Source organism: Eleutherodactylus coqui, chromosome 4 (genome assembly GCF_035609145.1).
Source record: "Eleutherodactylus coqui strain aEleCoq1 chromosome 4, aEleCoq1.hap1, whole genome shotgun sequence".
Taxonomy (NCBI): Eukaryota; Metazoa; Chordata; class Amphibia; order Anura; family Eleutherodactylidae; genus Eleutherodactylus; species Eleutherodactylus coqui.
In genome coordinates this window covers 255898008-255920901 of record NC_089840.1, presented here as the reverse complement: position 1 = coordinate 255920901, position 22894 = coordinate 255898008, and the positions used below count along the sequence as shown (strand labels likewise).

Sequence of the window (22894 nt, the reverse complement as noted above, 5' to 3'; positions counted from 1 at the left end):
GGTGGTCCTTGGGTTCCTAAGACTTGTCCTACCAGAAGTCCTAGATTGGTTCTAGATTGTGCCACACAGATAATCAAGTGCCAATTGCTGATACCGTGCATGCTCACAATGGATATGGAGTCCTTAGACTCCAACATCCCATATGAAGATGGACTGACCGCCTGCCAGGTGCACCTTGAGGCCAATGGGGTTGCCTCTGAATCCGTGTTACAACTCACAATGTTTATCCTCATACACAATTATTTCTCCTTTGGGAAAAAATATTCTTGCAACTCAACGGAACTGCCATGGGCAGTAAAATGGGGCCGCAATATGCCAACCTTTTCATGGCAAAACTGGAGAGTGACTTTCTGGCCTCCTGCTCCAGCAAACCGTTGGCCTACTTCCACTACATTGATGACATCATAATCATTTGGACCAACACTAAACAAGAACTAATAAAATGAGAGATTCAATGCATTCCACCCCACCATAAACCTGACATTAAGCTACTCGTATGCAGAAATCAACCTCTTGGAGAGCATCATAAAAATTTCAAACAACTCAATGCAGGCATCCCTATACCAGAAACAGATTGATCGACCCACATACCTCAGATGGGACAGTTCCCATCCTAAGCACATTAAAAAGCCCATCGTCTAGAGCAAGGACACCAGATACAACCAGATCTGCTCCAACCCAACAGACAGAGAGGAACATCTATACCATCTTAAAAGGACATTTTTAAACCGGGGCTACCATCCCACCTCAATTGATGAGCAAATCACCAGAGCCACCAGGATACCCAGGAATCAGCAGAGCCACCAGGATACCCAGAAATCAACTACTCCAATACAAGGAGAAGGAAAGAAACAATCGTGTACCTCTAGTAGTGACCTCCAATTCACAGCTGGAGGTACTAAGGAAGACTGCAAAGAAACTCCATCATACCCTACAGAAGGATGACCGTCTGACAACCATATTCCCGGATCCTTCCCTGCTATGTTACAGGCAACCTCCTAATTTGAGAAACGTTATCAGGAGTGCATTGCCCTCGGACACACAAAAAGGAACTTATTCCCGTAATGTGAGGAGCTGCAATACCTGCTCACATGTACTGACTGAGGACAGGAATACAGATCCCCAATACCTCAGGACTATACGATCCCTGGGACAGTCATATGTTCCACATTCAATGTTGTGTACTTGATCCGGGGGGCTTTATATCAGGAAAACAGGACAAAAACTGAGAGCCAGGATGAGATCTTATCGCCACTCAGTTGGATAGAAAAAGACGGAATTACCTGTGGCAAAACATCTTTGTGATCACGGACACAACCTAGAGCAGATGGGAGTTATCATACTGAAGGGCAACTTCAAATCACAGCGTCACAGAAGAATTTGGGAGTATATGTTTATGGCCATGTTTGATACCCTCAAGAATGGAATGAATCTCAGCTCAGGATTCTATTCAGTGGAGAATATAAATGGTTTGAAGGAGCTCAAGACGGGTGTCTTCTTCCCAGTCATTGTTTGTTTGGGTTTTTGTTCTTTTTTTCATAAAAATTCAGAAATTGATTGTAAGTATGTTGCCATCCAATAGGTGATGCTACAGAGATAGTATTTCCATCTTCTTCTGTGTGCAGTAGAGATAACAGACATCATAAAACTGTCACATTCCTCAGCTCACTGGACTGATTTAGTATTTATCTCTTTGTTCAGGTTGTCTTGTGTTTGAACATTTATTTAGATCAAGAGGGGTGTCCCGCTTCCCCTCTGCATCTGTATGTTATATTTGTGTGCCATCCAAACTAGTTTCAAGAACCCAAAAGCTCGCTAAAACATCATGTATTTTTGTTGGCCATTAAAAGGTATCATATCTACAAGATTACTTGGTTTCTCTTACTGGGAACAATCACACTTTACTCCACTGGCTAACACGGCACTAAACCTTTTTTTCATAATGCTTCAGATCCCTAACTGCTCTTCTTATCTCCAGACGATTTGGTACTCTAAGAGGGCAAAGGCATTATGCAAAGGTTTTGAAGTCTAAAACAACATAAGGATATGTTTATGTGCCACTGAAACCCCCCATCAACGTTAATAGTAATATCTGGACTTGTTTGCATTTTCAAGGTTTGCAATAATAAGAAGAATTGTCATTGTGAAGTTGAATGGTCACCTCCATATTGCGACAAGCCAGGTTATGGCGGTAGCGTGGATAGTGGACCCATGAGAGTTTCAGGTACGTGACTTTTGTGCTATATATGTTTAAACTGAAACTACCCAAAGACAATAGATTTTTGGTGATAGGGCCAATCGATTTCAGGAAGCTCCATAGAAATCTAATCTCTATGGAAGCTTCCAGACTGCCCCTCAGAATTTGCTGTTGGGAGCAGTGCCAACCTTAGGTTAGATGTATTCCTGTGCAGAATGTTTTTCGGCACCCCCATTATACAAAAAATATTATATATATTGCACTAATAGGCAGTATGCCTGTATTTTGATTATGCAGAAAGCAAGTTAGCAGCATAGCCACACAGAACAGCTCAGTGAGTACTGTACCGGAACCAAGTTCATAACATAAATACAGCCCCAGAACCAAGCTTAGTACATAAACACAGAACCATAACTAAGCTTATAACAAAACACAGCACAAAGCATACTTAGTACATGGATACACTACCAGGACCAAGTATATAACATAAATGAAGCTTTAGAACCAAGCTCATCACATAAATACAGAAGCAGGACTAAGCAATTGTGTTGCAGGGGAGCTGATGGGCTGAAAGTGTCGCCTCAGAACATTAGAGACAAGGAGGCAGACCCAGGAGGAGGATTCACTTAACTCCACAAGATGCTTCCACGCGAGAAAACATCTGACCAGGTAGAGCTAATGAGGTTTTGCCTACATCTGCCTGGTGCAACCCCCTACTAACGGGTGGCCGGCGCCCTGTGCCTACGACTGGTCATGGTTTTGAGAAACATAGATGTCTAGCAATTGGTCATCTCCAGTTTCTCTAATGTAAAGACGTAGCTGTTTGGCCAGTTCATCGTATGAGGGTCATCAGGTCTGATAGTAGTTGTCTGAACATTCATTGGTTCTTTATAGTTGGGTGAAGCTTTTATACCATGTTTGACTAATGATCCCCAATGCAAAATTTATAACAGAGCACTGCATTTACCATGTCCCATTTACAATACTGATGTTTTATTTGGACCTTTCCACCCCCTCAAGCTCCAGGGCTCAGATGCAACTGCTACGTCTGCACCCTTATGGCTACACTGCTGCTCCAACTAATACTGCCTTCCGATTATTTACATAAAACATAGACTGATAATATTTTGAACACCACATTGATGAATAAGACTGCTAATAAAACTATTGGACCCGATCATATTCTTGCAGGTTGCTGAGCTGGAAAGATGTCAAGGTTCACTGGTTTTGACGGGCCTTGAAGATCTAAGTAGACCTGCTGTATGTCATACCGAGTATTGCGTAGGCAGGGAGCCCATTTTGACTGAGTCGGCTTTGACTGGTGATACTAAATGATGGTCCTATGATCTGCTCAGAAGATCACAGTTTGTAGGTCCATCTTCATCCTTCATTCAGTAGGGTGGAATATACATTTTTAGGAACATGTATACTAATGATCATAGTCAGCCCTAGCTATGTAGACCCATGTGGTCACACAAGGCTGTAGCCTCCAACTTGTAGGTGGGGCACCAAGAGGATGTAGGCTGGGGAAGTTTATACCCATTAGCTCTGCCTGGCCATATGATCATCTTCCTTCGCGGGCAGTGTCTTGTGAAGATAGATGAATCGTCCTCCTCCTGGCTCTGTGTCCTCCTTTCTGATGTTCTGAGGGGGCCAATGTCAGCTCATCGGCATCCCCACAATGCAATTGCTTAGTTCTGCTACTCTATCTACATACTGAGTTTGGTTGTGGTGCTGTATTTATCTTATGTGCTTGGTTATGGTGCTGTATTTACTTGATGAGCTTGGTTCTGGAGCTGTATTTTTGTACTGAACTTGGTTCTGGTGCTCCATTTATGTTATGAACAATTGGTCCTGGTGATTTATTTATGCTATGGGCTTGGTTTTGGTGCTGTATTTGTGTACTGAGCTCGTTTCTGGTATGGGTATGCCGCTCTCCTGCCACTTTTTGCATAATCAGAATACAGGTAGCCTGCCTATCAGTGCAATGTATATAGTTTATCACTTATGACGGGGAAAACGGCTCCAAAAACAAATTCTGCATAAAATGTCAGCTAGCCTGTTAATGATCACGCAACATTTGTTCCACAGATAAGAGAAGTTTAGTGACCGGAGTGTTGGTGACCATCTTCTTCATTGCGGCTGCTGCCTTCATCACATACCTCAAAAGAAGGACTGTATTTAGGTGGATTTTTGCAAATAAGAATATCACCACTGAAAAATCAAGGTAAGTAACCATAATGGATCCATCCTTCCAAAATGCCCAGTAATCCCCTTTTGCCCAGTAGTCACATTTGTCCTCCCACTTCCACAATAGGCACGGCAACCTTCTCCCTCACTTCCAAAGCCAACATTTACCATGTTTCCCTAAAAATAAGACCCTGTCTTATATTGATTTTTGCTCCAAAAGAGGCACAGGGTCTTAATTTTGGGGGATATCCCACATCCAGTAATTATGGCGGTCCCTCTTTCCACTAAAACATTAAAGGGATTATCTCACTTCTAGCTGTTTTGGTTGAGGAAGCAGACGGCTCTGCAGACGCCCCGAGTTGGTACTATAGACGGAGTCCTATTGAAGTGAATAGAACTTTGACTGCAGTACCAACCCAAGCCACTGTGTAATATACGGAGCTGTCTGCTTCCTGCAGCAAAACAGCTAGAAGTGGGATAACCCCTTTAACATGAAGCTGCCTCCCAGGTAACCCCCCCCCCCCCTCCCCATAGGCACCCAAGCTTTATCTTGCACTGGTCTACAGACACAAAATCTGCTGGGACTCCATACACCGCCATACAGGCACCGTGCACCAGGCTTTGTCTGCAAAAGTAAGAAGTAGTAATTAAATTACAATAGGAAGACAGCACAGAAGGCAGACTTATAGGCACATTTTATTCAGCAGGCAACAACATATGTTACGACAGGTTTTCTCGTAAGAGGTGATACTTCCCCTTCAGAAGTATAGCAAACTGCTGTTTGTTTTCTTTATTTGCAATGTATCCAAGCAAATATCGGTGAAAATGTTGCTGCTTGGTTACCAGGATAATTACAAACAGATATCAGTTGTCATTACGGGTTCTGGAGGAAAACGTAAAGCCCCTGAGCCTCAATCTGTAAGAGGGTCCCCACCTACCATGTGCCATTTACAATACAGGTGCCTTATGTGGCAGTGGAGACTTTGTGCCCCCTAGGGTGTGACTATGTTCCCGTCCATGTTCCCTTCGGCTCTCCCATTATCCACTTTCTACAATTTTCTATATTCTGTGTAGTAATTCTTTTTTTTTAGTGAATGGAAACATTCTTGATGGCATTTTGTAGATAAAAACCTATTCTGACCCAGTCATGCTCACGCAGCTACCCGACCGCTTAAGCTGAGTTCACACTGGGATAAAAACTAAAAAGACTGACAAATGACGCAACCCTCAAATAAATTTAGCTGGGGGCGGAAAGATAAATCTAACTTCTCTATTAATTGTGAAGCCAGCATTTAAACACATTTTGAGGCTATAAGCCTCTTCCTTAGTAATCCTGGGATGCGCTTATCTAAATAGCTGGAGGCCAGACATTCGGTTAATTTGCGCCTCATGCTTGTTCTTGCCCCTTAGATATGGCTAAATGAAGAGATCATCTCCAAAATGTAGACATCCCAGTATCACCGAGGAAGAGGCTTGTAGCCTTGAAACATGTTGAATTACCGGTTTCACTGCTTGGATTCATCTTATCGTCTCCTGCTTGATTTATTGGAAGGTTGTGCCATTTACCAATCTTGTTGGGTTTTTTTCTGTGACTCTACACGCCGACTGCCAGTTAGGTGTTCAACTGGTTAGGCAGCATTTCCAGACTGTTCTGTATCGCCTTTCTCTGACCCATACAACTCCACAATAGCCCACAGCCAAACCATGAGGAGCCTGTGCCCATCCGAACCCAGAGATGGGTTGTCTTTGGAAGTTAGTTCCCCATCCTGCTTGAGGGCCCAAAATCCACCCAGGAGCTCCTTCACTGACAGTAGACTTAACTCAATCTATTTTTCCAGTCATTCGACCAGTTTGCCGGATTTCCTCCAACATATATCTAAAGTCTACTGGCAGTTTTATCCTTTTTTGGGTCTGTTGAATTAAAGGGGTTGTCCCGCGCCGAAACGGGTTTTTTTTTTTTCAACCCCCCTCCCGGTCGGCGCGAGACAACCCCGATGCAGGGAGGTAAAGAAAGCTTACCGGAGCGCTTACCTTAATCCCCGCGCTCCGGTGACTTCAATACTTACCGCTGAAGATGGCCGCCGGGATCCTCTGTCTCCGTGGACCGCAGCTCTTCTGTGCGGTCCATTGCCGATTCCAGCCTCCTGATTGGCTGGAATCGGCACGTGACGGGGCGGAGCTACACGGAGCCTGCATTCTGCACGAGCGGCTCCATAGAAGACAGGAGAAGACCCGGACTGCGCAAGCGCGGCTAATTTGGCCATCGGAGGGCGAAAATTAGTCGGCACCATGGAGACGAGGACGCCAGCAACGGAGCAGGTAAGTATAAAACTTTTTATAACTTCTGTATGGCTCATAATTAATGCACAATGTATATTACAAAGTGCAATAATATGGCCATACAGAAGTGTATAGACCCACTTGCTGCCGCGGGACAACCCCTTTAAGCATATTGTAGGCTGGTAGGTTTATTTTTCTGACCAGCCAAACCATAGTGATGGCAAGATCTCTCCATACCTTCCTATACGTGCCAAAGGAGAGATGTATATAGCCCTGCCAGTGCTAGTACCAGCCACATTACCCTTAGTATGCAACCATTCCAATCCCCCACCCCCGCATAATTGCCATGTCATCTCCAGTACCAGCTACTGTGTCCCCAGTCAGTCAACCCAACTTTTCCCACAGTTCTGACATTTGTGCCTCTAGAAACAAAGTAATTTATAACTTCCCATTTCTGTCTGCACTATTGTCCTCATGAATGTTGTAGATCGGTTCTGCTGGGACAGGAGTATCATGATCCTGGGCAATGGATGAGGGTCCCAAGTGGGGGACCCCATCTGCTGACTCTGAGTTCTTTAACCCCTTAACGACCGCCCCATCGGGAAACTACGTCCTGCTGTTGCAGAACGTGTATGGAGGGAGGTAGCGCCGCTATCTCCCTCCATACAGCGCGGGCATCAGCTGTTTATTACAGCTGACACCCGCGGGCAATAGCTGCGCTCGGCCGTTCGGCCGATCGCGGCTATTAACCCTTTAAATGCCGCTGTCAATTCTGACAGCGGCATTTAAATCCCCCGACGGCCCCCCCGCGGTCAGATCGGGGGAGCCGTGCAGGTGTCACGGCAGCCGGGGGCCTAATGAATGGCCCCAGGGCTGCCTTAGCAGACTGCCTATCAAGCCATCCACACAGGGTGGCTTCATAGACTGCCTGTAAAAAAGCAGTATGACGTAATGCTATAGCATTACGTCATACTGCAGGAGCGATCAAAGCATCGCATGTTAAAGTCCCCCAGGGGGACTTCAAAGTAAAGTTAAAAAAAAGATCAATAAAGTTTTTTTAATTGCTAAAAAAAAAAAAAAGTTATAAAAGTTTAAATCACCCCCCTTTTGCCATATCCATTAATAAAAAATCAAAATCATAAAATAAAAATATGTATTTGATATCGCCGCGTCCGTAAAATTCCGATCTATCAAAGTAGTGCATTTTTTTTCCCGCACGGTGAACATCGTGTGAAAAAAAAAAATAAAGAACGCCAGAAATACACTTTTTTAGTTACCCTGTCTCCCAGAAAAAACACAATAAAAAGTGATCAAAAAGTCATATGTATTCCAAATTGATACTATCGGAAACTTCAGGACATCCCGCAAAAAATGAGCCCTTGCTCAACTACGTTGACGAAAAAATAAAAAAGGTATTACGCGCACAAAATGACCGCAGAAAATAATTGAAAAAAATTAAATATCTTAAAAAAAAAAAATAAAAGTACTACAGCAAAAAAAGTACTATACAAGTTTGGTATCGTAGCAATCGTACTGACCCATAGAATAAAAATATCAGGTTGTTTTTGTTGCAATTTGTGTGCTGTAGAAACAGGACGCACCGAAAGATGGTGGGATGTCGGTTTTTTTTCCATTTCTCTCCGCCAAGAATTTTTAAAAAGTTTTTCAGTGAATTATATGGTACAATAAATAGTGCCATTGAAAAATACAACTCATCCCACAAAAAACAAGCCCTCATACAGCGACGTCGATGGATAAATAAAGGAGCTACGATTTTTTAAAAGGGAGTAGGAAAAAACAAAAATGGAAAAAAGCAAAAAAGCTCCATCACTAAGTACAGTACATGAGCATTGGTTCCGCAGCCTACTGAATCTAGTTCACTTGGATGACATGCCGCCCCTCGTGAAGATCTGGGGGACACCACAACAATGACGTCCTGGTCTAGAACCGTTAGCTACAGCATTTCTCATTTTTACATTTTGCTTTCTTACATCGTCGATTGGAATTAAATGGATTTATTTGGCACTCTGAACTGGAGATTGATATAAACCTTGATACTCGGTAGAGTATTTTTTCCTTCATGTTGGTTTGCAGCAATTCCTTAATTCTAAGAACCTACAGAAGACTCCAAAGCTTCTCTGTAATGTTGAGGTCTCAGCCTCTTTTTTGTCTGCTCCAGGACATTGATCCAATTGTAGGTCACCGACACGGGGACTTTAGATGAAAATTCGTGTCCCCTCAGGAAAATGACCCATGTCTACATCCAAAGTCATGAGCTATAAGTTATTATCTGATACTTAATTTGCAATTAAGAGGAAGAATTAGATTTTCTCTCGTTGAACGGCAAGTACAGACATTTTTTAGGCTAAAACTGTAGATGACCTATCGTAACGAGATCAGTAGGGTTCCGCAGCTCAGAACCCTTGCCAATCACCTGATGAGCGGCTGTTGCAGATGGCCCCAACGCTCAGAACACCATCTAATGGGAGAGAGCTGTAAGACCAAACCAGTTTACTGCATTACAGACGGCGATCTGAGCCTTCCAGCTGTGTGCAGCAGCTCCTCATCAGCTGATCGTCAGGGGACCTGAGCATTGGACCACCACTGATCTGCTATTGATGCCCTATGCTGGGGATCAGCCTGGAAAGTATCTTTAACCCCTTCACGCACCAAGGCGTACAGTTACATCCTGGGCTTGGGTAGTGTGTAGAAAGCGAGATTGAGAGCTGACCCCCCTCCATACACGGCAGTTGCTGGCTGTCTTTGACAGCTGACACCTACCCACAACAGCCACGGATAACCCATTAAATGCCTCTATCAATTCAGCAGTTTTTAAATGTCCCGGTTGGTGTTCGGGAGTCCCAAACAGCCCCCTGCGATGAGATTGCGAGGTGCAGTTTGGTTGCCATGGCAGCCTAGGGCTACCATGCCTGTGGCACATCTTAATAGACTGCCTGACAAAACACGGTGTATTACAATACTATGATATAGCATTAAGAGCGATCCAACGATTGCAAGTTAAAAAAAAAAAAAGTAAAAATGAGAAAAAAAATTTGTATTAATTATTACAAAAAATAAAAGGTCTGAAAAGCTTAGAAAAAAACGTTTCCTTTATTTATAACTAAAAAACCGTTAAAAGTAAAAAAAATTTGGTATCTATAAAGGTCAGAATGCCAGAATTGCGCTTTTTCGGTCACCCAGTCTCCAATAAAATATACTTTCCACTCCCGGCAAGGGGGGGGCGGAAGCTAATGTGCTAAGCTACCGCCACTTGTCGGCTGCCAGAAATGAAGGGGGAGGAGAGAGGAGGAGGGATGTGGGTGGGAGTTTAGTTGTCACGCTGCTAAACTCCCTCCCACCTTCCCTCTCTGGCAGCTCCCATAGGAGTCTATGGGAGCCGCCGTCGTATTCCGGCCGAAAGATAGTTCCTGAATAGAGATGAGCGAACGTGTTCGGCTCCGCCCCTTTTCGCCCGGACACCGAACTTCACGAGGAATTCCGTGTTCGGGCGAAAAAAGTTCGGGGGTCGCCGTGGCAGCGCGGGGGGTTGCGGCGGGGAGTGGGGGGGAGAGGGAGAGAGAGAGGGCTCCCCCCTGTTCCCCGCTGCTGCCGCCCGCGCCGCCGCGCCTCTCCCCGCCCCCCGGCGCCCCCCGAATACTTACGCGCGAACACGGAAGTCCTCGGAAAAGCCGGTGTCCGGGTGCGTAAGTGTTCGTTAAGAACACGTTCGCTCATCTCTATTCCTGAACTATCTTTTCTGTCCGTTGTAAAAACGCTCAACCGGAATGCGCACCGTATGCGTTATCTTTGCTGGCCGGCCGTTTTTACGCTGCGGAAATACGCATAAAAACGCATCACACAAAAATCGCAAAGGACAAACTTGCGATGCGTTTTTAACATTAGAAAGTCCCATTGACAATCGCGTTTAAAAAAACGCAAGTGGGTGTGAGCCCTATAGTTGTGAAAGGGCTTGTTCTTTTGCGGGATGTCATATAGTTTCTACTGCTACCATTTTTGTTCTCGTGACTTTTTGATCACTTTAGGCTAAAATTGTCATAAAAATGTAAAAAAAACAGTAGTACAGCAAAAAAAAAACAAATCCATATAAATTTGGTATCGTCCTACTCGTACTGACCCATAGAACAAAGTCATCATGTAATTTGTGCCACTCTATGTATGCCATAAAAACAAGACCCCTTCCCCTCCTCCTAAAAGACGGCAGAACTGCCTCACTACTTCACTCCACTGCATTACATTACATGCTACATTAAATAGTATTGTTGGAAAATATAACTCATCCCAAGAAAAACAATCATTCAGACAGCTAGATCAATTGAGAAATAAAAGTTATACTTTTTTGAAAGTGAAGAGGAAAAAACAAAAATGAAAAAAAAAAAAGGCCGTGTGAATAAGAGGCTAAACTAGAAGCGCTACATTCTAAAATGCAAACCACTTGACAAACCATGTGCAACATTAGATAAAGTTGTGGCTAAACAAAATATCCAAAAACTTTTTTTTTTTGCATTGCTCCAGTAACATTTTCAGCGATGATGGAAACCTACTCAAGTGAATTGTAGCCTCCATGTTTGAGGCCATTATTGGCCAAGCCCTGGATTCATTAGATCGGTCTCCTGGGTGTTATTTCCACAGATTGCAGAAGCTAATTTACCAGGCTAGTGGCTTCCAAATAAAAAAAAAAATCAATATTTATTTTCAGTCCTGCAAGAGTATTTGATCATTTTTTACTCCCGTTGTTTGCTATGGTGAATAAAAATGAAGAGCCCCTTCACCGTGTCATTCCAGAGAGAAGCTCTTCTAGTTGTATTCAATTATTTATATTGCAGGTCAGCGAGTCCATCAAGAGCCGGCCGCTCAAATGAAGCTAATCAAGAATATAGCACAAAGCTGTGCAAACAACTGCTGAGCAAGTCCTTGCAGGTCCAGGAGGTAAGTGTGACCTCCATACTTATTGCTGCTGGGTGTCATGTAATAACCAAGTGCTGGAAGCATTATATACCTTATATACATGGGCAAGTGGAGGCGCCACGGGACTTCTGGACTCTAACAAAATTGAAATGGCAAATTAGAAACATTCATCCGCGGTGGAAAAAAAATTGCAATTTTATATTTTCAAGGGTATCTGGGACAATTTTTTTCATAAAGGTTGTTTATGACTCAGAACTGGGATAAAAGATGATGCACTCACTTTCCCCACTGTTCCTGTTCTGCCAGCACTTGGTTCCCGCTTGTGCAGGAAGCTGATAATGACATCACCAAACTCTGGGTCATGTGACTGCTTCAGCAAATCACCATCTCACTTCAGTCATTGATTAGCTGCCACAATCACATGACCTGGTGCTCTGCACATGGAACTAGAGTGTCAAGGAATTGTGGGAGGTGAATATATCATTTAGGTTGGTCTTGCATCTATGAACAGTTTTTGGGGAAAAAACGAAATGTTTCGAGATACCCCTTAAAGTTGTCAACATTCACACAATGCTATTCTGGAAAGGGTGTAATGCCCCTGCAGCACCATCTATTGGAAGACAGACCTCCTATAGGTCAACATCCAACCTTTAAACAGGCCTTGAAACATGACTGGGGATATAAGTCAAACCCAGAGTCTTCTCCATAAGGTGCCCATTAGCAGTAAGTTCGAGATCCACATGAGAAACTCAGGTGCAACTCACATCGGACGGCACACAGACACAAGTCGGGAGTTTGACCCTACTGATCTAATATTGATTACCTATGTTAAGGATGGGCCATCAATACTGTAGGCCTAGAAAACTCACAGCCACTTCAGTCAGCTTATTAGTGGGGGTTATAGAGGCGGACTCCCACCGATCAGATATTGATGGACTATCGTGAGTAGGTCAGTGGAGGCCTTAGGTAAATGGCACCCTCTGCATCATTTTTTTGATGCCCTCTCATAGAAGAAAATATGATATATATTGCACTAATAGGCAGTCTGTCTATATTCTGCTTGTGCAGAAAGCAACAAGATAGCAGAGTTACCACATTAGGAAAGTTCAGTGAATAAATACAGCAACGGAACCATGCTCATAACGTAAAGAAAGCACTAGAATCAAGATCAGTATATAAACACAGTACCAGAACCAAGCTCATAACACACATACAATACCAGAACCAAACTCATAACATAAATACATCACCATAACCAAGCTCAATACATAAGTATAGCACCATAACCAAGCTCAGTACATCAATACAGCAGCAGAACCAAGCTCAATTCATACGTATAGCACCAGAACCAAGCTTGGCACATAAATACAGTATGAGAACCAAGGTCATTATATAGATACACTGCTAGAACCAAGCTCATAACATAAATACACTACCAGTACTAAGTGATTGTGTTGTGGGGGCATAGATGGGCTGACAGTGGCGCATCAGAAGATCAAAGAGGTGGAGAGAGCGCCAGTAGGAGGGTGATTTCATGTAGTTCCACAAGTCGATGCCACACGGACTAGGAAGAGCATCTGGCCGAGCGGACTTAAGAGTGGTGATCAACCCTAGTCTACATCCGTCTGGGGGCCCCCTACAAGCTGGTGGCCAGTTCTCTGTTTAGCCACACAGTTTGCATGGAGCTAAGGCCAGCCATGAAGTAAGCCCACCAATGTCAAAGTCCTAGAAAACCGTTATGGTCCTGTATGATCGTTATGTATCTAATTACAAATGTAAGACGAGACTTTTAACAACTTTGTCATCTGCAGGACGGGAAACCACACAGATCGCATTGTTATCAACCGGTTGACATTAGTCATCCAGTAGGAATACTTGAATCCCATCAGGCACATATCCACCACCAGCCACAACGTCCACCTCAACCCACGCAGAAGTACATGCCTCCCCGACCACTGCCAGCAAAACCATCTCTCCGAGGCGTACAGGTATGTACTTACTTCTATACTGAGCTAATATAGACATAGGGTGAGACCGGGCTCATGTGGCCATAAAGATGCCTAAATATTACCATCACGGCCAAAAGACATGTAAGGAAAGGTAATGAAACCATGAGCATCATCTCATACATTTATAGCATGTCGATTGGATATGCCATAGATGCATACGAATGGCACTGCTGTCGGTATGGACAGTGCAGGAAGCAGAGAGTGCTGTCCGTGGCATAGTGGCTTTTCTTGGTTTTGCAGACACCGCTCACAGGAAATTCAATGGGAGCCGCGCCTATAGTACCAAACGGGACCACTGCAATGTTGGCTGCATTGAAAAGAGGGACAACTAGAACAGCGCACACATTTTTGGTTAGGCCACACCCCTTTATGCTGAGGCACATCATCTGTATCCTGTAGTACTGCCGTTCAATCACTCTCTCACAGTAAGGCTGGATTCACATGACCGTATATCGGCTCGGTTTTCATGCCCAGCCGATATACGTCGTCTCTCTCTGCAGGGGGGAGGCTGGAAGAGCCGGGAGCAGGAACTGAGCTCCCACCCCCTCTCTGCCTCCTCTCTGCCCCTCTGCACTATTTGCAATGAGGAGAAGTGGGACGGGGGCAGGGCTAATTCTCGCCACTTAGCCCCGCCCTGCCTCCTTTCATTGCAAATAGTGCAGAGCGGCGGAGAGGCGGCAGAGAGGGGGCGGGAGCTCAGTTCCTGCTCCTGGCTCTTCCATCCTCCCCCACCTGCAGATGAGGGCGACGTATATCGGCTCTGCGTGAAAACCGAGCCGATATACGGACGTCTGAATCCACCCTAATAGTGTCCAAATCTGGGACTGTTCCACCAAATCTAGGATGGTTGGGACACGCACATATGTAGTGCAGTGTAGTAAACTAGTAATTGAATGATCGCATCTTCAAGTCCACTCGAGGGACGAGAAAAAAAGGGAAATAAAAGTAAGAAAAAATAAAAATACACATATTGGGTATCGCTGCACTATAAAAATATGTCTGTTATACCGCAGGTGAATGATGTGACAAAAAATATGCCAGAATTGCTATTTATCCACCACTGAAAAAACACAATAAAAAGTGATCAAAAAGTCTAAAATGGTACCAGTGAAAACTATGGCTCGTCCTAGTAATCATGTGGCCATTGGCTGCTGCTATGGTTGGTGTGGCTTGGCCATATGCAGCCAGCTGGACAGTGTGGTCTTAGTCTAACGCCGATGGCACACTGGCGTATTTTGGCCTCTATTTTGTGCCCATAATACGGAAGTGCGTCCCGGACTGACTGCGGGTCTCCTGACCTGAACTCTAAGCATCATAGAGATGTACGATGCTCAGAGTTTAGCTCAGAAGACCTGCAATCAGGCCGGGATGGTAGAACTACAATTCCCAGCATGCCCTGACAGTTGCAGACTGATGGCATGCTTGGAGTTGTAGTAGGTTGAACTCCCCACCACCACCACCACCAGCATTTTACTCACTAATCATCCCTCCTCCATTTGAATTATTTCTCTTCACTCCCCTCCCCCCTATATGTCAGCTAGGGGTGAAGGGAGTTCCTCTATTGCCTCCTTTGCAGACAGCTATGAACTACATGATGAAGGACCAGCGGTGGTCATGTGACTGTGATATCATAGCAGGTCCTTAATTCCTCGGTAACTGCACATAGGAGGTGAGGGAGGGTGCAGGACTGTGGGAGAGAATCCAAAAACTGAGACTGTCCTGCAGGATCTGGGATGGTTAGAAGGCCTGTTGACAGGGCTACCTGCTTCTAGCACTGACCACTCTGACAGCTGTGCCAGGGATCTCGAGTGGCAGACCCCTAGCAATCATCTCTTGATTACCTATATCAATATTTATTGCCTGCATCAACCTACTGTAGATCACTATCTAGCAGAAAGCTCCAAACGTCCCGGAAAACCCCTTTAATCACGATTAGATCTTTCTCTCTTTTTCTGTAACTGTAGGTTCCCTTTAAGCTGCATATCAAAAATGAGATGAACTACCGATAGATTCCTGAGGAATAAAAAACTAAGCAGTTCTGACACCCGTAGACTTCAGCAATTCATAACTTCCGTCTTAGTGCAGACCGTACAGATATGGTCCAAACTTGTCTTCATTGTACATTCATAAATGGGACAAAAGACTCAGAAATCTCCGCATTAAAGAATGTAAAGACTTCAATCTCCGTTTATCTCCACGACGGGGTCTACAGACTAAAACAAAGAGCATTACTTATGTATGAGGTGTCAACAGAACTGCATAAAAAGACAAGAAACTGATGGCTGTTGAGGAGCAGAAGCTGCTGAGCTCCAACTTCTCCACTTTCTCACTGACTAGTTTATAGAACTGTAAGATGCAACTTTTGCGTTGTACCGAGCCAATAAGATGATACCCATAGACAGGGGCGTAACTATAGAGGATGCAGGGGATGCGGTTGCACCCGGGCCCAGGAGCCTTGGGGGGCCCATAAGGTCTCTCTTCTCCATATAGGGAGCACAGTACTATGAATAAAGCATTATAGTTGGGGGCCCCGTTCCAGGTTTTGCATTGGGGCCCAGGAGCTTCAAGTTACGCCTCTGTCCATAGACATCTATGGGCCTTACTGCACATCCCTATCGGGCTGCCATTACAATATTTGGGTCCTATATAGTAAAATGGGCATTACTCCCATCCTTCATCTAGTAACCCTTTCTATACATTTGGTAGGTAGAGAAGGAAGGGCTCGCTCACATCAACATTCTGATTTCCATTTTGAACAGATCCATTTTTCTCTTAACCCCTTCAGTGGTAGTGATTTTCCTGAGGTAATTCGAGGTAGCAAAAGTGTACAGTGGCACAATAATGTTATGTCCTGACCAGCATTTCAGCACTAGAGCTGTCCACGGAAATCTTCCGGGGTTTAACTGCATGGTTAGTGCATCAAGCCCCAGAGATTTTCCGGGCGTGCCACTAAAGGGGTTAAATGGAATTAAAACGGAAACCACAGTTTTTGTTTTTTAACAGATCTTGTAGATGGATTCGTTAATAAAAACAAACAGTTTCTGAACGATATATGTTTACTGTGAATGGAGACAGGTGGGCCAAAACGATCTCCGGTCTGCTCTGCCGCCACTCACTGAGCGATGCTTGTTCGTGTGTAAAAGCATAGGAACAATTATTGCCAAGATGACCTGTTGGGCATCTGCGCCCGATACATCGTTCTGTGTAAAAGACCCCAAAGTGAATTACAGCTATTAGAATCACATCTACACTGCTCTGTATTTCTCTAATGTCCTCCATGTTTATGTTTTGTCTCTGTGTGTGTTATAAGGAGTTAGGGAGCAGAACCTGTTGTTTCTCCGTGTATAGAGACCACATAGCAACTAGTGTACACCTACCAGAGAGAACAGAGAATTAAACATACAACCTATAGAGGGATAAACACAACAGCTCAGCATTCTAGATGCAAACCGAACCATGCTCAAGAAAATACCCCGTTGGCTTGGCAGTGCAAGGGAAAGTGGCCCTACCCTACTTCCCCGTCTCTTCTGTTTTGCTGGTGCCTGGTACCTGCTGGTGTTCACTTCTGGGTGCAGGGAGTCAGAAATGATGAAGTTCCCAACAAAATGGCCATGTGACCACTGCAGCCGGTCACTGCCTCCCAGTCAATAGCTGCAGAGCTTACGTGAGCTAGTATCATGTCGTCATTACTCCCCTTCCAGAGGTAAAGATCAGCGGGGACCACGTGTTGGCAAAACAGCCGCGACCGGCAAGGGTGACACACAGTTAATGATGATGATCCCACAGCTCCTGCCACACAGGTATAATAGAGGAGGTCACAGCTCATCCTCCTGACTGTATACTTATGGTTTGTGGCTTATTTAGGGGGAATATAGAAGGCCATGATAATTAAACTGTCCACCCTGCAGGAAGAAATGGTATAGCCGTTAGTGTAGCTGTGCTGATGCATCATAGGATGGATTTGAAAGTGAAACTAAAATCTCTTGCTCACAAGGTAGTGCCTGATAAGCATCAAACAGGGGGATGCACTGCATGGAAGTGACTGAAATAAACTAAGGAGACCTCCAGAGTGGGAGAGGCATTTAAGTTAGGGGGGCAGGGATGGAAAAATGTGTTTTCACTGGAGTGGCCCCTTAAAAGTCCCTAGTCATAGCTATGACTAAGGACTTTTAACCCTGTCCAATCCAATTTGTATCCTGGTTTTCCTAGGGGGCTTACTCTTTTTCTGCCATTATACAACGGCGCTATCTGCTGGCTAAAGCCATGAGGTGACACGTTGGATAGGCTCCAACGAGAGAGAGGTTGGCAATATACAGTAAGAGAACCCCGACGGACGTCTTCCAACATCAGAGCTGTACAGCCTTAAATCATAATGTCTTCAGACGTCAGACAGGGTTAAGTGGTCCGAAACACTAAGTGATTCGGGTTGTTACACAGTAAAGGAGTGTTTTTTCTCTGACGACTGCTGGACTCGCTTATTCTAAAGGTGCAGGTACGCATTTTAAAGCCGTATTAGTGGCTTCTACTGAATGTAGGCAGAAGAGTGTCATTTGCATTTAGAACAGCCATTCCATAACATTTGCATGTTTAATGAATGGGACGTACATACTGTATTCCGGGCGCTGTGTGATGTACAGTCATCTCTAGCACAATATCATTTACCAACCAAGGCTGGTTCCTGGTAACGCTCAGTAGGAGTCCATTTGCTGCTAAGTACCCACAATCAGAACACTTCTTCCCGGGCAGTGAGTGGCTTGGTTGCCAAGTGGCAGCGTTCCCATCGGTGAAGCTGCGCTTCTACAAACAGATTGACATTTTCTTTTCCATCTTGTCATGTTTAGAGACTTTCTAAGTATGTAATACATCCTTTTTATGTATCTAATATTCCGTCTCCAAACAATTACAGATAAGCAAAATATGTTTGTAGAGTCTTATCATGCAGGAAGCCGGTGATTACACTGTTTATGACAATAGCTGGAGCGGACAAAGCGAATACGAACACATTGCTAGAAAAGGAGCGAAATGGAAAGAAGAGCTTGGAAATCGTACAATCCTTCATTTCAATTACCGCTTCTCTCAAAAACGCCTTAACTGATCAAAAGGCAGTATCTCATGTAATAGTCCCACAAGTACAATAGAAATATTTTATAGCTGCTAGATATATTCTGCAGGAATTTACTGCTGGACATGAAACCTAAATGTATGAATAGTTATGTATCAAAAAGCACAAATCCGCTTTCTGGACGCTGCACGCTGTTTGAGGCTCCGTAAGGATTAATGTATACAGTACATTCATCAAGTCAAATATTATCTAGCTGCAAGCTATTGATGGCCTATCCGTTAGATAGCCGACCCAGAGGAGATCAGTGAGGGTCTGCCATCCAGGACCTCCCCTGATCAGCTGTTCATTGGGCAGTACGCTCAGGCAGGAAGCAGACAGCTCCGTTCCCATTGCAGTGGCCAGGCTTGGTATTACAAGCAAAGTTCTCATTCTTTTCAGCTCCGTAGATAGAAAAATAAAAAAGTCATGACTCTGAATACTCTGAAAACATTTTTTTAACGAGACATGCTTTATTCTGTAAATAGGCGATACAAGTTATTTTTGGTACAACCCCTTTAAGGATTTTTCCAAGACTTTTATTTCACTTACTGTCCTTGGAAAAGGCCATAGTTGTATGATCAGTGTTGTCCAGCTGCCACCGCCACTCGGCCGCATGAGGGGGTTACAGCACTTGTGGGGCGCTTTCATTGTTTAGGCAGAGCTCCTTACATACGTGTGGTTGAGCATGGTACTGTAGCACAGCTCAGTTCACATGAATATATCTAGTGTGACCACCTTTACACTATTCTACTAAAAGTAATTGGACACCTGAGCAAAATCAGAAGTGGTATTTAATTCCATATGTTAATACTTATTGGGGCTCATTTGGTTCTAATGACATTGGATGGATACTCCCCATGGCAAACTGTCTTCTAACGTCTTATATACTTCAGCTGGTCTTTCCCTCCATTTATCCGGCAACATCTGGGGAGTTCTTCCAAAGAAGATGGACGGTGTTCATATTTTCTGACCCGATGTTCCAGTTTGTCCCAAAGATGTTCAGTAGGGTTCAAGTTGGAGCCTCTATATCCTCAAACAAATGTCAAACATTGTTGGATTTGTGACATGGTGCGTTTTCTTGTTGGAAGCATGGCTGATCATTCCCAGAGTATTGCCATATTCAGCAACATGGCAAGGGGTACGGTTGTATCTTGTCTCCACTAGACGAATGGGTGAAGACAAGCTGCAAGCCCACAACCAACGCCCACAACTTAATTGGCTGGGCCGGAGAATCCGCTGGTCTGTGCTCCTAGCTCCACTGTCATAATTGCCCCGAAGACCTTTTACCTTCTAGCTTTGGCAGTGTAAACTCCCCCCCCCCCCTACTCCTCCTCATCATCATCATCATCCATTGCATTCCCCTGCTGTTAATATGCCTGGGTGGCAACCCCTCAAGCCGGCACCGTTGTGGGCTCCTAGGTCTGCAGTGATACTTCCCCTGGCGGCCTTCCCTGCCTCCCTGCCGGGGTCGGTGATGTAATCCCCCCACCACCACCACCCTCTGCTGCATTCCACTGCTGTCACTGCCCCCGGCGCTCTGCCTTCTCCCGTCTCTGCTCCAGTGAAGTTGGTCACCCACTGTCAGTCTTCTCGCCGGCATCGCATAATGCTTGCAATATGTAACGGCACTGAGGAGACTGACAGCACTGTAGCCAAGAAGGGAACAAGGGAGAGCGGTAGAGTGTCACTGCCCCCGGCGTTCTGCCTTCTTCTCCCGTCCCTGCTCCAGCGCAATCTAGTGCAGAGGCTGGTAAGGGCAGAAGGGGAGCTGCCGTAGGGTCAGTGGCGCGACAAGGTGGGGGGGGACATAATGGAAACCCATTCTCCGACCCAGCCAGTCAAGTTGTGGGTGTTGGTTCTAGGCGTGCAGCTTGTCTCTACCCATCCTTCTGGTGGAGACAAGATACAACAGTACCATGGCAAGGTACACCTCCATGTTCCACCAACATCCCCAGACCATAACTGAACCTTCGCCACACTTAACTGTTGGCAGAACACATTCAGATAAAAGGCGTTCCCCAGGTTCCTCCACAGCCAGGTACATCCAATTGGGATGGGAAGATGGAGTAATGTGATTCATCACTCCATAAAAAAAGTTTTTCCATTGCTCAACTGTCCTTGTGCCATTGGAGCACGGCCAATGCATCTTCTCTGAGAGAACTCGCCAGACGTTTGCAGAATGAATGGAGGGAAATACCAGGTGAAGTGTATCAGACGTTAGCAGAAATATGCCACGGGCAGCATCTAATGTCGATAGGGCTAAAGGAGCCCCACTGAGTATCATCATATGTCAATAAATGCTACTTTTGATTCTTGCTCAGTTGTCCATTCACTTTTGCTAGGGCAGTATATACCCCCCCCCCCCCCCCCCAATGTTCTTTATAGGATACTATCCCAATCTATATGTATTCAGAGAACCACAAAGCATATTTTAGTAATGTAAGATTAGTGTTCATCTGTGCTGCTCAGAAATTGCCGCCTCCTGCTTCCTCCACACTCCTGGAACTTCTTGATGACTTCAATATCCTTGTATTTCACAGAGGGGAGTACATTATATCACCTATAACACAGAGAAGAACATCCTATTTCCACACTTATTCACTGCCAAATGCCAATTTTATGGGGAGAATTGGTGCTTTCTTTACCTTTGCAGCGTAATTACCATGTCTTTTACATAAATGATAAGCCCAGCCCAACGGCAGTACTACACTCAGCCGGCAGCAGTTTCCATGGTCTCCTCGCTGCCGCTTGTAGTTGTGGTTTTGGTACCTGTTTTCTTGATTGCTCGCCTGGAGAGCTGAACACATTAAACAACTGTTCTGAGCCGCTCACGCAGTACATTAAGTGGAAGCGCTACATTACCGCTCGACCCACTGAGCTTGCCGGCTTTAAACACTCAGATCTGTAAATGTGAACTAGAGACTATTTACAATAATAACCTCCTGTACTGTCTTAACCGGCATTGTTCTGCTAATTGAAGTGCAGGAAATACGGAGGTTCAGGCTAAGGTTAGGTTTTGTCACAAACTCATATTAATTGGCTGCTTTCTTCCAAAAAAAAACAGCCCCATCCTTGCTCGTGTGTTGCAGCTCAACTTCTATTGATTTCAGTGGAACTGAGCTGCAATACCAAACACAACCTGTGGACAAGGGGGGGTGCTGTTTTTTGGTTTCCCACTTTGCAATGTATAATAAAAAGTTGAGAATACTTTTAGTTTACTTTTTGTATCAATATGTTGCCAGTAAATGGAAAAGATTCTTCTTTCAGCTAGGAGCTTTAGGTATGTAAGGAAAAGTAGAGTTTGCAGAAGTTGTATGGTTTGAGAGCTGAAGGGTGTTTCACATACTCCGTATTGGCTGCGGGCTTTCCACAGTGGAACATCCGCAGTGAATGCACAGCAAATGCACAATGGTCAAATCCATACGTAAGTGGTGCAGATTAAAGGGTCGCTTTGCGGAATATGCCGTCCCTGAGTTCTGCACCAAACTCCACACGGCAGTGCAGATTATGGAGCTAAATATTCCGCAGGAGGGCGTAGCCTGAAAGGGTGGTCCCACGAAAAGAACGTATTCTCTATCCACAGGATAGAGGTGTAGGGGATAAATATCTGATTAGTGGGTTCTAACTGCTGGGAGTTTTAGTGCACATGTGCGTCCACCGCACCACTCCTTCAGTAACACTAGAGATGAATGTAGATGCATACAGAGAGCCGTGTGTGCTGGAACTGGTCACCCAGTGAGCATGAAACACCGCTCCCTGGACTTCTCGTTTCCTCCCCTTTGAGCCCCATAATATAGTTTATGGGGCTCAAAAGTGATGACAGGTTCACTTTAAAGAGTAACTGCACTTTTTAGAGATTTCTGACATGTTAAAAGCTTTGATCAATGGGGTTTCGGATGCTGAGACCCCCGCTGATTGCTGTAGCATTCACCCAAGCACTGCGCCCCTTCCTTCCACTGCTCTTCTTGGCAGCTGAAGACGGAGACATAAATGTCTAGAGAAGTCTATGCATCTGTCCTCAGCTGCCGGGAGGCGTCGATAAGCAATGAAGATAACCATAGGGGGGCATTAGCCCCTTCATTTGAGTAATCAGTAGGGTCTAAGCACTTGGACCTCCACTGATCAAAACTTTTGACATGTCCAAAGTTTTTAAAAAGTGCATCTTACTCTTTTTTGAGAGGGTTAAATGTG

The 22894-nt window shown here is 44.8% G+C and overlaps 1 protein-coding gene across 1 annotated transcript in view; it reads left to right on the top strand.

Annotated features, from left to right (window-relative positions):
* ADAM12 (ADAM metallopeptidase domain 12) overlaps positions 1 to 22894 on the top strand; it is a 465263-nt gene that overhangs the window by 426459 nt on the left and 15910 nt on the right. Inside the window, exons 18-21 of the mRNA XM_066601144.1 lie at positions 2116 to 2224; positions 4289 to 4424; positions 11512 to 11614; positions 13405 to 13581. Of these exons, the coding sequence (XP_066457241.1) occupies positions 2116 to 2224; positions 4289 to 4424; positions 11512 to 11614; positions 13405 to 13581 (525 nt within the window). The remainder of the gene's footprint in view (positions 1 to 2115; positions 2225 to 4288; positions 4425 to 11511; positions 11615 to 13404; positions 13582 to 22894) is intronic.